Here is a 20,338-nt window from a genome sequence, read left to right on the forward strand (position 1 = left end):
TCGATTAATGTCCTCCTCCACCATTCTCCGTGTTCTTAGAGTTCGATGTTTTGGTACCTCCCCACATCCCGTTTTCCTGTGACCAAAACTCAATCTCAACCTCATGTCTACTTCTCTCTCTCCTGTACTTAGTCTCTGGTTTGTTGGCTGTTTCTTCCATCTTCCATCGTCTCTCCACACTAACCTCCTTAGAAGAATTGTCTCATCTTCCCTTTTCTATTTACTCACCTCCCATTCATTCCCTGAATAAACGGCTTTTATATATCATCACTCCACTGAAACTGCTGTCACTGAGGCCACTAAAGAACTTCATCATTAACTTTCACGCGACGCCCACTTCTACTCTCAGTACCTTGTGTGACCTCTAAGCATCAGTGACATTTGTTCAACTTCTTCCTTCTTGAAAATAAATACCTTCACCCTTAGCTTTCACACTTCATACTTTTCTGGGTTTCTTTCTGCCTCTTCAGTATCACCAGCTTCTATTCCTCAGCTGACCTTTTATATGTTAATGAATCTATCCTCAATCCTTCTTTATGCTCCTCTATGAAAATTCATTCATACTGATGACACCCAAATGTCTACTTTTAACTCATCGGAAGATCTGACTTCCATTCTATATATCCACCCGCTTAAGGGACATTTCTATGTACTTGAGTATGAGACTGTTGACTGTGGACCACAAACTTAACATGTCCAACACTTAACTCATTAACTTCCACCCTTGTAATTGGTTCTCCTTTGTTTCCTTTCACAGAGTGATTACTACCAAGTTGCCTAAGAATCCTGAGTGTCATCACTGGCTCTCCTTCTCTGCCCTGATGCTCACATTTAATCCCTAAGATCTGTTGGTTCTACCTCTTGAGTATCTCTGGACTCTGTCCACATCTCTCTAGTCCATAACAATACCCTGGTCACTTCTCACCTGGATTACTGCAACCACCCCTGAATTGATCTATTACCAATATACAATCTTATCCATTTTAATCCACTCTCCATACAGCAGCCAGAATGACTTTTCTAAAACAACTCTGATCATTTCTATCTCCTATTTAAAACCCCTTGATGCTTCCCACTGTCCCCAGGATAAAATCCAAACTGCTTACATGGCTCTGTACTAGCTGTCTGGCTCCTCCTCTCTCCAGTCTTCTCTCTACTTCCCTCTTTCCCTCCCTCCTCGAACCCTATTCTCCAGTCATGAACTATGTTTTGGTCTTGAACAACTCCATATTTTCTTACCTCTGGCCCTCTGCATGGTCTCTGCATGGAAGGCCCTTCCGCTTGCCTCCACACACTCCTTAACTCCTGCTAACCCCTCAGGTCTCGTCTTAACTCTCACCTCCTCAGAGAAGTTTTCTTGCACAGCTCCTAGCATGCAGTAGACACTCAATAATTGAGCCTTCTTTCCTAATTCCCTTGTTCTAGTTTAACACCAGGTGTTGCAGTTTTAATTTTGCCCAAGCTATTTTACTAATAAAAAAGTGAAACAGGTTATTTTTATATTTTAAAACATTCTATTATGAAGATCACCAATAGAATATTTTCAGTCATGTGATGAACTTGGCTGTTATTGAGGTCCACCGTAACTGTGACATTTGTAACATTGTTCCAAATAAAAATCAATGTTAAAAAAAAAAAAAGACTTACTCTCCAGCTTTTGGAGAGCAATCCTCAGGAAGGGTTTACCCAGCCGTAGAACTAATATACATGTAGTACATCCACATAGAGTGCTCTAACTTACACTACAGATATTTTACTCTTCTGCTTCATCTTTTTATTTTTATCAGAGCAATGCCCACTAAATGAATTCCATCATGTTTAAAAAAGCCAAACTTTAGTATTTCACTGTCTACATACAGAGCACCTATGTGCAACATTAGAAGGTATGAAATATTGAGTTAAGTCATATACAATGTGTAATATCCTACAGGTTTTGACCAATAAGAATGGTAATTTCATCAATTTAGCCTAATACAACATGTGAGTGATATTAAATAAAAATGTATAAAAAACAGATCAAGAATAACTATAAAGGTTATATGGATACATACTTGAATATATATAGGTATCCCATTCGTAAATTCTTATGCTCTTGAGAAGTACCAATTTTTTTAACAAGTTTATGATTATCCCATCAAAGGTTAATTTTTTTCAGTCACGGAGTTCCCTCTAAAAATCCAATAATGGGGAGAGGGCATAGCTCAGTGGCAGAGTGCGTGCTTAGCATGCATGAGGTCCTGGGTTCAATCCCCAGGACTTCCATTTTAAAAAGAAAGGAAGGAAGGAAGAGAGAAAGAAAGAAAGAAACCTAATTACCTGACCCATCCCCCCAAAAAATCTTTTAAAAAATTAATTTAAAAAAAATCCAATAAAAGCTGTATGTTTTCTCATCAGGAAAAACTAAATGTTTAAATGCTTACATAAAGAAATTCAAATTTCTAATGACTCAGCCCATGAAGCCAAGATCCAAGTTTAAGAAGCTCTGCATAACAAAAACTTTAACCATAGGCAAACAACTGAATAATGATAGTCAACAGAAGTTGCCTTTCCGCAAAAGCGCAGGGTATTCATATGCTAAGTAACCAAGTGAATTTTCAAAGTAAAGTCTGATGGGTGAACATATTTTCTGACTGTATCCTGACTGGACCGTATAAGCAGGAGGGAATGTCATCTGAGTTAAGTTAGAAAAAAATAGACACTGAAAAATATTCCTGATGTTTGGTATCACACGAGTTTCAGGAGAATAAAGATATTTATCTAATCTAATGGGCTTTATTAATAAATCCTTGTTGGTAGGCTCACAGAAACAGATCACACACAGAACTGACAAGTGATTGTTTACCTGTAACTTCTGCATCTATTTTAAATCCAGTCAGCTTACTGAAATCACTGGTTACCTAGTTGCTGGTTAAAGTTAGAGGAAAGTGATTCATTTTGTTGGGTAATTAAATGAGGACATAGCTAGTCAAAGACTATATATAACCATACACACATACTCTGAAAATAATTAAAATCCAAAAAATTTTATTACTTTTGGCAGAAATTCTATCCTTAATCTTAAACAGGCTGCAGATGAGAAATTGTTGAGTTCAACTTTTTTGCCTATCCCACGCCTGCCATCACTGCGGTCTGTGAATGCTTTGTGTGACATGCAGCCGTGGTCTGTAAGTCCATCGTTCCTTGACATTTCCAGGTGCCGGCATATACTGCTGTAATGATGGCACAATGACTCACATCCTTACCACACTCCCACTGCCATTACTCAGTGTAACACCTCATCCTCCACCACCTCTCACGGGCTGCAGTGTACCAGAATGGGGAAGGGGTTGGGGGGGCCAATGGTGGGACAAGCCTTAGTGTCGTTTCAAAACTGCAAGCTGCTGTGAAATCGATTGAGTGGCCTATGACTAACTTTTTGGTTTGGGGATTACTGGAGGGGAAGGGGAAACATTTAAAATGAAATCAAACATAATACAGTCAGAAAAAAACATCAGAGGGCATCATACATTGTAAGGGTATCTCTTCAGACATACATATATGTGTGTGTGTATGTGTATTTATGCATGTATGTATGTTTACAATCTTGATACAAAAGCTATTTTAAAATATAGGTCTCGATTTAAAAACAATCTTAAACTTTCAGGTTGGAGACCTATGTTCTAGACCCAGTATAATCCCTGAGTACAGCACTATTTATGTCTTTCTTCTTTCAGTGAAACTTCACATCTGCCTCTTAATCACATGTTATAAGTTAAAATGATGTCCCTGTGGGTACTGTTTTAAATATCTAAGAAAAAAGTACTCTCTTTGGATAATGCAGAAAACAAAAAAACAAACAAACCAAAAAACTTAACACAAAACATGAAACAAAACAACCACCCCTTTATTACTTAAAAACTTCATTATCTGTCTGCTCATGTCAAAACAAATCACTCTGGCTGCACAAAGCACTTCCATCCCAAGAACCATCCATTCAGATCATATTTGGAACTTGTTTTCTAACATTCTATGTTTCTGTGTCTTTTAGATCTCATGTTTCTGACTTGACAATTGTCTGTTACCTCCATCCTCTGAGAAATTGCATAAATCATATTGGAAAAGAAATCTTTTCCTGTACTTTTCGTATTTTTGGATCACTTTCCTGGGTTTTTCGTTCTAATGATTTTCCAATCATTCTAGATTTGCCTTGGATGCATTTACCTATACCTCTTAACTCTCTACTCTTTTATTCTTAGAAATGAATGTTTTATTTTAACAGATTCCTACGGCTTTGCCCCAGTTTACAGCACTTCTTCCTGACAGCTGGCTGAAGCCTACCTTTCAAACTTACACCCACAAAATCCAATCAAAGGCATCATGACCACTGGAATGTATTTTCAAAGTCTACAGACAAATGTGCCTTATGCTTAGTCATCTGGCCTAGCCAAATGAAACAGTCAGCCCTAAAGGCTTTAAAAGTTTGCATTTCAGGATGAAGACTTCAGAGGCCTGTCTTTCTTCATACTTGTAGAAAATGATCTCTTTGAATACAGAGTTCATTTGAAAGACAATATATTTTTTTTCTCCTCAAGTTATTTACCTTCAGCATTGTGTTGTACTTTTTAACATTAAAAATTTAGTTTAAAATAACTTAAAAATTCAAAAAATGTGTTACACCAAAAAAGTGTTACAGTAGGTATTGAGCTTAAATGAAGTTGTGTCAAAATACATTTTAAGTAGTAAGTTTAATAAGTCAATCGCAAGTCCATCTTCTAATTGCTCAATCCCAAATCTGTGGAATCACTCTGACTCCTCTCTTCCTCTCACACTCATGTTTATTTAATACATCATGAAATCCTTCTGGTTCTCTTTCAAAATTATACCCAGGTTCCAACCACCTCCATCTCCATTCCATCTCTGTCCCCACTATTATCACCCTGATTCAATCTGTCATCATTTCTCAGCAAGATTACTGCAACCCCCGCCATCTGATCTCCCTACTTCTACCCTTACCTTCCTATCGTCTGTTCTCAACCCAGCAGACACTGTGATCCTCTAACGTCTCAGACAGATCTTATCACTCTTCCACTCAAAGCCCTGCAAGGGCTCCTCACTTCACTGAAAGCAGAGCCTAAATCGTTATAAGGGCCTACATTTTCTGGCTCCTTGTGAGCTCTCGAACTTCCTCGCCTATTATCCTCACTTTCATTCACTTCATTTCAGCTACATTGGTCTTCTTGCTGTTCCTCAAACTCCCCAGGCACGAGCCAGCCTCAGGGCCTTTGAACTAGCCTGTTGACGCTGCTGAAATGCTCTTCTCCATGACTAACCCACTTTCTTCACCTCTCAGCGAGGTCTACTCTGTCTAACAACAACTGTAGTGTTCCATCTCCCCAACAATCCAATCTTGTTTATTTTGCCCTACTTTTTCTTTTCTCATAGCTATTTACCACTGTCTAAATACAAATTAAATATATTCTCTTTGTAATTGAAGTATGGTTGGTTTTAAATATATTCTTTATGTTAATTGTTTATTGTTTCTTTCTTTCTACAAGAATACAGGGTCCATAAGACCTGGGAACTTTGTCTGTTTGTTCAGAAAGCAAATTTCTATCTTCGTCATGGTTAGGTAAGAAGATTCTCTGGGATATTCCAGAGGTACAAGAATTTGTATCAGTAAATTGGTTCCAAATTTTTTAAAACTGTGTTATCTCACCTTGATACCACAGTTCTCTGGGTAGAGATTTCTATTTCAAATTATTTACAAAAAACGTGTTTACTTTCATCAGGTACATGATAAGGAGCAACGTACCCACAGACATCTGTCAGGTGTGGGATGGGGGTGGGCAAATCAACACCCAGAGCTGTCCAAGCCCCACAGAGAAAAGAAAGTGTTGCCTGAGCAGGCTTTTCTTGCTTTGTCCTAAATAATCTTAAACCAGATGGCAAAAGCTAAACACTAAGTCTGCTGCCATGGAAACCACTATCACAGCATCCCATTCTAGAGCCCCACCTGTAAGATAAATGTTTGTCTTCCTCTTGTTACACTCTGAACCTGCCAAATTTCACTTTAAGTCCTACTAGAAGGTACAGCTACCATGTATACACACCAGCTTGACAAAAATGTCTATGAGAGACTAGTTCATAGACCACACCACACAGTCAAAATCCAGCAACATACAGAGAAAGGGTTTTACATAATTCGTCATGTTATTCCTCATTCAAGTCCCGCCTTTATTGTATATAAATTCATAGACCTTACCTTAATATTGCAAGCCTGCTCCATTAACCTTCTTGCATTTTCCTCTGCCCTGTATCTCTTTGGAAGCTGAACTCTGAAGAACTTCAAAGCACCTTCAAAATCAGCCTGCAGAAGATCTTCCTTTGAGGTCTACAAAATAATCACCAAGAATCATCATTGTATTTTAGCCTGCTTTCAGAACAAACACATTGAAAAAAGAATTTCTATTTTCCTGAATGCACTTTTATAGGCAAGATCCAGGTGAGTTTCAAAAGTTTTTAGGAAGAGATTTCTAACTTCTTCATTATAAGCTGAATCCTAGAAGCAATTAAAGAATTAATTAACAGGCTAATATATTTAATTTATATTACCTGAAGATTAGAATAGTGGATCCTGGCAAAGCTAACCAAGTTATAGCTTTGAGAAAAGAAAAATGCCAAAAAAGGAAAAAAATGTGAACTCTGGAATAATCTGTGACTTTAGCTTGGTGGGCATTTTAAAGATATTTTTACAAAGCTGGCTGAAGACACAGACAATGCAATCAAAGCACATCAGAGTCACATAATTAACACCTAATGAGAGGATGGCTTTTCAACTAGTGACAGCAGCGCTCCAGTGAAGAAAATAAGAAATTGTTCTAGCACCGTAAAGAATGCGATGAAAAAGTAAATGAAGCAAACCACTTAACTACTGAACTTCTCATAAAAACTATTGTTTGCAAAATTTACTTAAGAAATAACAACCGCTTAGAAATAAATACATGAGTGGACAGAAAAAAGACTGAAAGGAAATAAAACATTTCCCTGGAGAGTGGGATCATGTGTTTTTTTTTTTCCCCCTTCCTTTTATTTTGCTGTACTTTCTGCAGTAAAGAGTTTGTAAAAAGAAAGGTAATAAATAGTTTAATAAACAACTATAAGCAATCATTGGAAAACACTGAGATACAAATCAGAGACTGAGGCAGACTGGGTACACTGAAGTAGGCCAAAAAGAAATCAGATGCTTTAAAAGTCAGCACTTAGCTGTCAAAAACTGCATAAATAAAATGAAGGGGGAAAAAAAACATGGCGGCTAGAAATCATAGAACTCCACACTAATTCAAAATATTACTTTATTTAAGTTCGAATGTAAAGCTCATTAACATTAAAAACTGCATTGAAAGAGTATAAGGACGTCACAGGAGTTCTAATGAGTCACTGTATCACCAGCGCCCTGGTCCAAGCCTTTGGCATCTCTCAGCTGGGCCACTGCCTGCCTAACTGGTCTCCCCGTTTCTGCTCTTGCTCTCCGCAATCGACTCTCTTTGTAGCAGCTAGATGATACTTTTTCAGATCATATTGCTTTTCTGTGTAAAGCTCTCCAATTGTTCCTGCTGTGCTCAAAACAAAATCCAAAATCTTTACCCCTGCCCACAAGACCCTTCGTGATCTGGGGTCGCTGCCTTCCCCTCCAACTTCATGCTGAATCACATCTCCCTCCTTGGTCTCAAGCTCCAAGCACACTGCCCTTCTTTCTGGCTCAAGTTCATTCCTAACTGCCCTTGCTCTTCACTCTGCCTGGAATACTCTTCTCCCAGAACTTCATGAAAATAACAACTTTTTGTGATCTAGATTTTAGCATAAATATGTGACTTAGGCCTTTTCCGAGCACTTAAATATTTTCCCCCCAGCCCACCAAGTCATCTTCCGCCAGGTCATTTTCCAGTTTCACATCTGTTTTCCTCCTAAGGAAAGGGGCCCTGGCTGCCTTGCTCTTTGCTGTATCCACAGTGATAACACTAATGCCTAGAATATAGGAGGTACTCAATTAAATTTTACTGAATATATGAATGAATTCTACTTTCATTTCTCTTTTGCTATACATATGTAATTTTCTCTCCTCCTTCTAAACAGAAACAGTAAAATAAAATATTGTATTAATTCACAAAGCAGGCATTTTCACAGAGGACTAGGTTGGCCCAACTTTAGATCCACAAACCAGTGATTAGAAAATAGAGCTAGGTTAACAGTGCCAGAGGGAAAAACAAGCCTCAGTACATCTCAGATTTACTTCCTCCCTCACAGGTACTTAGACAAGTGGTGGAGAGAATGTTCAGCGTGACAGAGTGCTATCAACTCACCTTAACTTAGTTGGAAAAGGCAGTTACAGGAAACAACTTCAGCCCCAAAGAGGGCCTCTCCAACTGAAATATCAACTGCTGAATTACTGCGAAAGCATCCACCTACCAGTTACACCGGACATACCACATCCCAAGTATTCCTTTTCCACCTAGAACACTGGTTTAGATGATTATCTCTTTGGTAACTGTTAGGAAAATTCAAGACAGGCTACCTCAAGAGTTTGCAGGAAAACAGGACTAGCAGCTTCCTCATTATTCAAAAGCCCCTAAGAGCACCTCTTCTATTTTCAGTGCAACTAACCTCTAGTCCCCTGGAAACAGATGTCCCCAAATGGTGGGGAGCGGTCTCTTGCCTGCAGGCAGCAGCATGGTTACCTTATTTTCTAATAGTGCCCAAAGCCTAATTTCAAGTCCAGCCTCTAAGTTCATACAAAAGCAGAAACATTACGATTAAAGATGAGAAATCACATATCCTCTGCCCTCTGGCTAGGCAGGCGTGGCCACGTACACAGAGATGCTGTTTGGAAGAGGCTCTAGACTCAGGGGAGGTACAGCAAGGAGCTCCCCACCTGGGTGGGGCTGAAGCCCAACTCAGGTCGAGACTCTGGAAACCAGAACTCAGAGCACCCTGTGACTGTCCTTTCCACTGTTGTCAGCGATGCCCAACTCAAGCCCCAGAAGAGAGGAGCTCTGATAATCCTGAGGTAAGTGTGGAAAATGCATTTTATTCAATCCCCTAATCTCAGCCTCTAGAAAGTACCTGGTCAAGCACTTTAAATGTATTCAAGCAAGGCTGCAAAGGATGGAATAAACCCATTCTAATTCTAGCTCTGGCTCATTCACGGTGTCGCATAACTCTCCATTGCTCTCCTGCTTTACAAATGGGAATATCTTCAACCTCAAGTATTTGAGAATGAAGTAAGTTAAGGCACATGAGTGCATTTTGTGAACCCCAAAACAAATATGAGAGATGATAGTTTGGGAAGTTGTCTCTGTGTTGCCCAAATATGCTCAGATACTGGTATGTTAGTAGCTAAAAACAGTATCCTGCTATCACTGACATTTTAAATTCCATAAATCAGGCAGTCTAAGTTGTAAGAATTCATATTCTTCTCATGGACTGAAACAAAGTTAATTTCATTGTGAATGAAAAAAAAAAATGACAGAAGACAACCCCATCGGGGGAAAAATGCCAGTAAGCAAAAAACACATTAATAAAAGCTTTGCTTGCCAGTGTTCCAGAAGACAACCTGCAGTCCTACTTTGATTCCGATGGGCTTTCTCCTCCAATTTTCTATCTTTAAGAGACCTCCATAATCATTAAGTATCACCTCAAATGCCTTTGGATGCCACAAGAAGATTACAAGTTTAGAGGGCCAACTCTCCATTTTCTGACAACCTGAAAGGTTTTTCCTTCTATAATTGAGGAATAGATAGCTCTCGCTCTACAAAGATCTGGATGTCTAAAGAATTTATCAGAAAATTGTTTGCTTTTTAATAAATACTTTGTTAAATCATAATTTTTATACATATATGTGTGTATGTCTACATAGTGGGGTCATAGATTTTTTGCTGATAACATGTTCAGTGCCGAAAAAGTGGGAACTATATTTTTCAAAGCCTAAAAGGCCTCACCATCCAGAGATAAACATAGTTAACATTTTGTTATTGCTTATATTCCTTTTTTCTTTCTCTATACATACATCTCATATGTATTTGACAAAATTTGAATCATTTTGTACCTATTATTTTGTTAAATATATGTATTTCACAAACGTCAAGCGTTGATATAATAATATTAGTCCAAACTACAAGTAGGGGTGCTTTCTATGAAACTAAAACATGGCTTCAACCACACATACCAATTTTCAGTGAGCTGATTATGGATATATTAACTTAACTGATGGTTACAATTAAGTTTACAATGACATGCTAACCCTCTCCTCCAACAATGAAGAGAAGTTTGACACATGATCTTGTGATAAGACCCAAGCTTTAAAAATACATACCCCTTAGGGTGGGGGGTTATAAACCAGTGGTAGAGTGGTGCATGAGGTCCTGGATTCAATCCCCAGTATCTCCATTAAGAAAAAAAAAAAAAAAAGGTGAAAAAACTATCTATACCTCTAAAAGAAAGAGTAACAAACATTTCAAGAAGCAAACTAAGTACCCAAAAGAGGGTGTGCTGGCTTCTAGACATTGTCCATCTGTACTCACTGCAGAGAACCCCATCAGGCTAGAAGAAGTGATTTAAACTGGAAAGACTGTTCTTCAACTGGGAAATCCTCAGAGTTTTTCTATATTGCTTTCAGAACCATAGTGAAGGAATAGTCAAATAATTAAAATGCAATTACTTTCCCAACATTATTTGTTAAGTAGTGTTAGCCAGAAGGTAATATAAACAAGAATTAGGGAACTTGAATAAGCAAAGAGGTGTTTGTACAATAAAGGAAAGAACTCTACCAGCTCTTGAATAAGAACTAATAAATGGTAACTTTTGAAAAGCAGTGGCTCTACTAACACTCATCTTTTGCTCTCCAAACTTTCTGTCCAATCCTTTTACGTGATGACATGAAACATGTTTACCAATTACATCTCCAAAGGTAACATTACCTCTTTCTTCATTTCTATGAACAGAACTATATAAAAAGATTACCTGGATAATTATAAAAACATTTAATCAAGTCATATCTATTTCTTTTCAAGTAGGTAGAAATAAATATCTAGAGGCAAAGGTAAGAGGATGTTAATTTAAGAATCCTTCCCATTGCCCCAGTAAAATGAACTAAGCTCATTGCCAGGCCCACAACAGACATCAACGTATACTTGTTCCATGAATTCATAAAGGTCTGCTTCAAGGATATCTACTATTAAAAAGTTAAAATTTTAAAAATGCAAATTATAAAGTAGATTTAAGGCTTATTTTGATATAAAATTTATCTTCATATTTTGGGGGGCCTCAGATGTATACACGGTAACTTTTATACTTGAGTCTAACTTCTTTTAAGAGTTACAATCTCTTGAGTAATCCTCGCAGCAGTCAGCAAGAGGTAAAAATGGGAGACAAACTTTCTCCTCTGCTTTTTCATCTCCTCTTTAAAATTAATGTTCTTTTTTTGAAAAGAATTTTCTCTGTTTCATTTTCGTTCTTATTTATGAAGAGGCATGCGGGCATGGGAAATGTAGAAGTATAACTTAAGAAGATAAATTTTGTAAGTACATAATTATGAAATTATGTGCTTCCTGCTCTTCCTTTGTCTGTCCATATAACTTTGTGTTTTAAGAAAGTCAACAAATTATAAAAACAAAAGTAGGATGCAATTTGACAGTATAAGAAATTTGATCAAAATTAAACCTTAAAATGGCTATTAAAGGGACAGCTGGAGCATCTGACTATAGACACATGTCAATCCTCCTTGTCCTGAGAATCCCTTGGATTCACCACGCACAGAGCCCAGATCACGAATACTGAAACAACAGCCAACACTGTTAGATGTTGTTAATATATAATGATCTAATGGAATGTTTATATATGAATTTTTGAAATATTTATTTATTATTGTATAATTATTTTATTTTGGTGGGGAGGGGAGGTAATTAAGTTTGTTTATGTTTAAAGGAGGCACTGAGGATTGAACCTAGGACCTCATGCATGCTAAGCATGCGCTCTACCACTTGAGCTATACCCTCCCCCCGATATGATGTTAATATATAATGATCTGACAATTTCCCATGTCATATAATAGCAAAAAGAAAAAACAAATCTAGGGGGAAAAGGGAGAGAATTTGAACAATAACTAAAAGTTTTTCCTCATTCTCCAAATTTCACATACTTACAGAACATGAACTTTGGCTACATGCCATTGCTAATACCATTCTGAGTGTATTTTTCCCACTGAAAAATTCAGTGCCACGGTATCACATTTTAAAGCGATTAAAAAAGAGAAGGCAGGGTGGGTGGGAATGAACAGCTCTAACATGTGAGTGTTAGCTCCAGATGCTTCTATTCCAAACCTCTCATTATTCTTGGATGACAAATCTTTCTTTAAGGGCCTCTGATAAGCAGCAAAATCTAAGTTTGATTATTTTAGGGGATTATTTGAAAAACAAAACAAAAACCCAGGCATGGTTCTCTTTCTCATCTTCACTATATTCACCACAAATGGCTTTTTCTTCCTTTAGTTATGGTGTCTTACAGGATTTCCATTCTGTTGAGAAATGTGTTTGGAGGTCTGGGAACCGTCTGGAAGCACAGGCTTTAGAACAGGAAGACATTACTTAGCTGGTATCTAGGATACCTGTGTCTCTTGCTTTGGTATTTTAATTTCACCAAAGAAACGTGTGTTTGGCAAGTCTGCACACAGAATTTATGCCTGTGGTGACGTCTAAAATGGAGTGCTTGCACTTGATTCATCAACGGTAAACTATTCTTTACTAGGTGTACCTTTGAAGGAAAATAAACAAAAATTCCAAATGTGCTTGATGTTCTCGTAGTTTGATGGTCCTTCTGTGAATCAGGGAATGATAAATAAGGCTCAGAGTCCATATCTAAAAACACTGTCTTGGTAAATCTTCATTTATTTTGACTAGTTCATTAAGAAAATGACCTTGCCTTATATGAAAGAAAGAAAGAAAAAAAAAAAAACTACTGGGATCATAAAAGTAAAATTAGGGATCTGTATGTGTTTAACCCACACACATTCATATTCAAAACATGACTAGAACGCTAAATTTCAGTGCTTGCTCTCTTGACTGGTAATGGAAAGACTGCAACATTGTATATGGCAGGATTCCTCTTAGGACCACCCTGCGCAGATTAGCCATCGATCCAACATCATTAGCCAGTCCAATAACACAAGGCTGAACAACTGCACCTCCCCCTGGAACACAGGCTAAACTTTGAGCAATAACTCATTGGATAGCTGATCCCAATTCACAGCCATATTGCTAATTAAAGGGCATGTGATTTCCCAAAATGTAGAGTACCCTAGTTCTATCGGTAATCTTTTAAGTACAATACTGTGTAACAAAGTCAGATTTCCCAATGGCCCCACAGGCAACCTAGCATATACTTTTCATATATAAGGCAAGTGGCATTAGTACCTGTAATGTTAGAGACCAAAACAACCTGAGGGATGGACCACCTCAGATAACTAACTGGGCATCCAAACTGACTGTATGGTTGTAGCACACAGATATCTGATGCTTGTGAACCCACCTCCCTATGAATTTCATTATTGCAACTTGCTTTACACTAGAGGCAGTTTAAAGTCAGCCCTGATGCAGATTTAAGTATGAGAGATTCTTAGTTAACAATTTTATGTTTTTCTTCAAGATGCTGAAAATGTAAATGCCAAAGGAAGGCAGCACTGGATCACTGTAAAGTTACCAATGGAAGCCCCTTGAGATACAAAGTTAAGTAGTCTTAAGAATATGGAGATATATTAGACAAAAACTGATTCCTCAAAGAGATGTATAGAATTTGGTGAAATATATTTATCATTTCGTGGTGTTAGAGCTCCTGAAATAAAATGCTTTTTATTTCACTGTTAAAAAAAAATTCCTTTCTAGTAGAATCATGAATCTTCAGTTTTCTCCTTTATTAAGAAAAAAGAATGTGATACAGGGCAACAAAATTCAAGTGAGCATTGATGACCTCACCTAGGCATTAAAACCTAAGTATTAAGCTCTTCTTTCTTGACAATTACATTTCTCAAAAATACCAACCCCCTCCCTATAACTGTATGCTGGTCATTGCATCTAACTTCACCTTGCAATGATAAACAGACTTTCCTCGGGGTGAGAAATCCCTTATGCACATGGCTACTTAATATATCTGTTATGATTATACTGGAGAGACTATATTTACATGCAAATACGTATGTGAAGCCTGAATTAATAATTGTAAGGATAAGTATAAACAGAGATGAACCATACTGGAGGGAGATAAGTAAGCAGAAAGAGTTAAATTCAGTCCAGTCAATATTGTACTTCTGAAAAGACTCAAATATGAGAGAGCCAAATGAGGGAACAGTCTAGAATGGTATTAAATTCCATTGTATACCACAGACAAAGATAAATTATTCTTGTCCAGTCACCAAATAACGGTATAGGACTACTGCAGCCCAATTATATTATAGAACAGTTGCCAGGTGTAGTTCTCAAGCCACTAAAGAGAAACCCCCACACCAGTGATTGTGGGTATTTAATTTTAACCCTTGGTAGGAAGTGAGGAAGGGTGATTTTTCTCTTGTTTAGGAAATCAAAACCAAGCAAGCCAGACTTCCCAGACTTGCAGCACAGACCCACCAGCTTTAAGCCGTTTCAGAGATACACAGTTCGAACATTCCAGGAGAGAAATCTGTAATTTCCTAACCAAGGATTTTTAGGGGGTAAAATTGCCTATAAAAAAAAAACCCCAAAAAACAAAAAAACAATCGAATTGGCAATCAAATGGAGAGGTTAGAAAGCAAACCACACACAGTCTAGATAAGTCACTATAATGTCTGTGGTAAAATTTAACCCTTTGGAGACATAAATAACAGAATGCCTCCATCAAGCACTTGGGTATTCTGCTTCATGGCTGAGCCTAGCCAGCCAGAAAAGCTCTTTTTTTTTTCCCCCTGCCACAAAGATAATGCCACTAATGTGGTCCCGGGCTCGGAGAGGAAAGCCTTATCTCCGCTAGCCAGTTAAGGAGTGGCGTAGACCAGGCTCGGACAGAGCCCTAGGGCAGTGGCCGCGCAGCACCTCCTTCTCAGTGAAGTGGGGAGAAGGGGAAGAAAACAGGAGACCGCAAGCCTCGTCCAGGGAAACAAGCAATTCTCACAGAGGGTGGCAGATTCTCTACAAATGAAGTTCAATGAAAAACAGTCTCACCGCCAGAAGCCGAGGCACAAACAGACGATGCCCCATCCCCAGAAGTTCCAGCACTCGACACGCATACTCATTCACCAGCTTGGTCCTCTCGTCGTGCATGTCCTGGGACTTTTTGACAGGAGGTGTAAGCTTAGCAGCTGGGGCTGGGCAGGGCACCCCTTCTTCCATGAGCAGTAAGTAGGTATCCAGAATGAGAGAGCTGGATCTCTTAGCCACAATTTTGAGAACTGTGGTAGGAGGGGAGCCAGGCTTCGGTCTCCCCAGGAGCACGCACAAGCCAGTCTGTGGTGGGAATTTGTCTGCTAACGTCTCCACGAGAAAAACATTTTGGCTAAATCAGCCACTGTGCAAGCGCCCCAAAGTAGACTGGAAATGAAATCAAATGCTGATCTAAATTAAAAAAAAAAACGGCAAAAGCAATCTAATGCAAGAGAACGGCCAAGAGTGATGCAGGAGAGTTCACATACGTGTGTAAAAATGGACAAGCTGCTTAGAAAGGTCTAGCATGTGTGTGAGAGAGAGCAAGTGTGTGTGCTGTGCGTGTGTGTGGGTGTGCGCGCGTGCGTGTGTGTGAGCAGACAGCAGCAGCAGTGGCCACGAAGCCAGGGCAGTTGTGAAGCTGCAAGGAGAAAAGGATGAGCTCATTGCAATCCCTGATTCGTGACAAGCAGCGCTGCTGCTGCTGCTGCTGCTGCTGCTGCCTCTCGCTGCGAATCAGTAATGAAGGGGTAGGGAAGGAAGGGGAGGGAAGAGAAGGAGGTAGGTGAATGAGCACGCAGAGTGTGTCTCGGGGGAGAATGCTGTAATAGGAAGCCAATGGCGAGTCTGCCGTTGGACAGATGCGCTTCCCCTCCCAGTCCACCTTCAATCAGTGTTAGGCTGACAGTTTATGCTGTTGAATCCTAAACCCACAGACAGATGAACTAGCTTCTCCTAACGTGATGCTCACAGAAAAATCAGACAGCCTGCCGGCTGAAAGGCTGACCTTTATTCACTCCTGCTTTCTAATAACGGTAACAGATACAAGTCTGGTTTAATACTGCCTATTCAAAGTGGGATGCTCCGATCCTCGGGAGATTCCTGAAATCGCTACGGAAGAGAGGCTTAGAGGGGAAATTAGATAGAGGATGGACAGAAGAGCAAGGACTGAGAAATGACACACCCTCAAGTTGAAGTGTTTATGCAATAATGACTTTTTGCAATGTCAGAATGTGCAGAAGTACCCCAGCCTTCTGGGAAGGATAGCTGCAATTAAAAGGAAGATTTTTAAAAATCTATTTTTATTTATTTTTTATTTTTATTGGGGTATAGTTGATGCACAATATTATGTAAGTTTCAGGTGTACAACATAGTGAAAAGGAAGATTTTTATAAACACACAATATGACAAAGCATAAAACCCTGCAACATAATGGTAAGAGTATACATTTAAGGAACTATTCAAGTTGGGATTCTCAAAACACAAATAATTTTCCTAAGCCAAAGACCTTGATAAACACTGGTTAATAGTTCAAAACATGGTGTTTTTTTTTAAAAAAAAAAAACATTTTTTATTGAGTTATATTTGTTTTACAATGTTGTGTCAAATTCCAGTTTTGATAACTCTCTGATCAAATTAATCCTTCCCTTGTGATAATATAACTGAGAGTTCTCCACAGTTTAAAATTTTACAGTCCATAATTTAAAGTTTTAATTTCCTTGCTGTGAATAATCAGTGATTCTTCACTTATTTGCCCAAATGGGGGCAAAAGGGCAAGAAGATCACATTTAAGGGGAGTTTCTTAACTTTATCCTAACAATTAACTAATATGTATTCAGAATCTTGGTGCTAGAGTTCTGTAGCTGGTCTCGTGAATACCAGACCAGTTTCTCCATGCAAGAGTCATGGAGCTGGGAGAGCCAGAGCAAGTTCCTCTGAGCCTTAGTTTCTTACTTTGACAAATAAGAGTTACAGATTCCTGCAGGTAACAATATGGACACATATTTATCAGCATAACTCTGTGATCCTGCTTACAGAAATAGATTAGTCACAGCATTGGGGATAAAGGAAAATATTGCCTTCCTTAACAGAATATTGTTTGGTTTCTTCTTCCAAATCTCAGGAAAATAAAACACTTTTTTTTTGGTTAAAAATTTAAAGTATTATTAACAAATATCTTAAATAAGACATTTATATGTTGCTGTCAAGCCTTCTATTTTTTCCAAAAAACGCTTTCTCAAAAAACTATACAAAGTAAAGATTTTAACGTAAAACAATCAAAGCCATTAGAATATGACATATATGTGTATGTATATATGTGTGTGTGTGTGTGTGTGTGTGTGTGTGTGTGTGTGTGTGTGTGTGTGTGTGTGTGTGTGTGTGTTTATTTCAGATCCCTAAGGGTTTAGAGGAAATGTCTGATGGGCTACCAAGGGTGGGAGTTGGTTCAGCCAGCAGTGGGAAGAGGTTCTGGGCCTCTCATACCCAACCTCACCCCACTAACACCACACACAAGGAACAGTGCCATTTTTGTTTTGTTTACATAGCAGAGTTCTGCATGAGAATTTGTTTGTTTGTTTGTGTGGAAAGTTCTGCATGAGATTTTCTTTGTTTGAAAAGAATTTTCATATTTAAGAACAAGGGGGTATTTTGACTTGCAAAAGAAGGAAGAATTAAGTGACTCCTCAGCTAATAGGATTTTTTTTTATGTTTGATCTTTTAAAGGATAGGGGAGATATTTCCATCCAACTGACTTGGTTTCCAAGAACACTGGCAGAAGTATTCTTTTTTAATTTATATAAACCAGAAACAAAAAATTTATTGCCCAAAAGGATTCTGGTGAAAAGAAATAAAATTTAATCAGAAGACGTTGGAACTATACGGTTTGGCTCTGATGCTCACAAAAGAAGTTAAAACTGTATGTACTAAGCATTAAATGTAAAAACTAAAATATGATATTTTAATGCACAAACCAAGTTACACTTAAAACATTTAGGCACATGTAATGAAATGCTATGTAAAAGGCACTACAGACAAGTGGTCATGTATTTCAGTTTTCCCCATCTCTCCATCATCCTGCTCCCCAAATATGTATATTCTGTGAGGAGGTAAATGGCACAGGTTCGGTCCTGGGCTCTGAGTGGCCCCTGCTAGGACGGCAGAAGTAGTTTTAGGGGGAGGTGGCAGGGGTCCAGAGCACACCCTCCCCAACAGGTATGAGGAACTGGGGCTACACCAGGGCCCCACAGAAGGCACTGGGGATGAAAGCAGTAGGGAGTCTGAGGAAGAACAGGGGGAAATGGGGGCAGGTCCAGCTGATTATTCCTACCAGCCCCTGAACCGAGATCCTGAACCAGAAGGGGCAGAGCTGGCACCAGTGAAGGGGAGGGAGAAGAAGGAGCTGCCGACATCCAAGACTGGAACTGCGCCCTAGGGCTTCACTCGTTAGAGGGTGAGGATGAAAATGAGGAGGGAGCCACAGCCCTGAGCAACCACAATTATATTCCCATGGATCCACAACATGCAGGGTTGGCGAAAAGGGCGAAGGCTGGTGATATCAAACGGTCAGTGGGAAGATGACAGGAGACCCTCCAAGCTGGCAGGTGTCCCCTGCCCAGCAACAACTGCACTGAGAGCTGCTTCACCTCCCTGTGCCCCAGGGCTGAGCACACCCCAGGCTGTAATGTCCATCCTTATGCTCCCATCCCCCTTCCACGGCAAGGTAAATCAGACTTCTTCTCAGAGGCTTGCTTACTCAGTTCCATACATAGGGGGACATCAGCCCAAGCCCAGCCCACCTTAGCCTGAATCACTTTATGGGGAATAAAAGCGCCCTATATACACAGCCCCTCTCCAAAGAAAAAGAACACAAGCAGCATCCTTGCTTTTTAAATTTCCATTAATTTTTCAACCCTGGTCCTGTTTGCAGGTTGTCCCTTGAGAACACGCTGTTGATCAATATGAGGTAAAATAATCCTTCTAGAATATCACTTGATAAAAATGAAAGAATGTATCCTAAGGATCTGTCAAGTTCTAGAAGAGTGACTCATCTCAGGGAGCATTTCCCCTTATGTCTCCCCAGCTCCCCATGTAATTTATTTATTGCTCAATCTGATCAGTATACTTTTGAGACATAAATATTTGAGTTATAAAGTAGTCCAAAAATGAAACTAATGATAGAAAAGAAGCTCTTCTGAATTAACCAGTTAATAATACATGATTTCTCAAATTTCCTGACACTATCATAAAGGAGATTTTTAAAAAATTCTATAAAGGAAGTTCAACAGCAAATTGACAATAATAGGGGACATTTGAACGCATCAGCCAGTGAGGCAGAGTAAGAGGAAAGTAAAGAGGGCCAGGCCATGGTCTCAAAGCCTACAGAACAGCAGCTCTGGAGAGCTGGAAGCAGGTGGGCGGCGGTGCAGCCCTAATGAGAGCCTTGTGCTCAAGTGCTCTTCCTCAGCCACTCCACTCAGTCATGATTTTGGACATGCGCAGGACATAAACAGATCTCCATCGGAAAATGAAAAGCATACTTGACTTCACTTATAGCACTGCAATTAAGAACACCGAGTGCAAAGAAACATGCAGGGTAGTTACTTCAGGGGTTACAAAGGGGAAAGAGGTAAACACTTTCCAACCTGAAGGAGCTTAAAATCAGGGAGGCATTCAAACACAAAGACAAAGCAGGACGTGGACACTGTAAAAGGAGGAACACACTGTTACCACCTAGTCAAGGCTTTGCTGTCCGCGATGGATACAGACAGAAGTGGGCTTATACTACTGGGACTGGCCTGGAACCAAATGCAAGAGTAATGGGAATTAAACACGTCCCTCAGGGCAAAGCAGAGTGTTGCTTATTACATCATCTTTTAGTCACATTTACTAGCTGAATGGCATGGGTAAGTCACTTATCACTGTCTGGGCCTCAGTAAAACAGCAATATCACCTGCCTAGTCACGTTGTCCTGAAAATTTAATAAATTAATGTATATAAAGGAGTATCTCATAGTCCCCACACAGGGTGGATATCAGATAACTAGCAATTTCCTTCGTTCCTTCTAGGAAGTCATGCTTCTCAAGGTGGAAAGGTGTGTCAGAGGCTGCTTCTAACTTTAGGGATTATTCAAGCTGCTTGAA

The 20,338-nt window shown here is 39.1% G+C and overlaps 1 protein-coding gene across 3 annotated transcripts in view; it reads right to left on the bottom strand.

The window, feature by feature from the left end:
• The window catches only part of RABGAP1L (RAB GTPase activating protein 1 like), a 563,059-nt gene that overhangs the window by 123,715 nt on the left and 419,006 nt on the right, over positions 1-20,338 (bottom strand). For 2 of the 3 annotated variants that reach the window (XM_032463693.1, XM_032463694.1), the window contains exon 19: positions 6,242-6,370. In XM_032463693.1, coding sequence (XP_032319584.1) covers positions 6,242-6,370 — 129 coding nt within the window. Of the gene's footprint in view, positions 1-6,241; positions 6,371-15,218; positions 15,915-20,338 lie in introns of those variants that run through there. The other variant, XM_032463696.1, reaches the window with a different exon arrangement.

This window comes from Camelus ferus, chromosome 21 (assembly GCF_009834535.1).
Source record: "Camelus ferus isolate YT-003-E chromosome 21, BCGSAC_Cfer_1.0, whole genome shotgun sequence".
NCBI classification, from domain to species: domain Eukaryota; kingdom Metazoa; phylum Chordata; class Mammalia; order Artiodactyla; family Camelidae; genus Camelus; species Camelus ferus.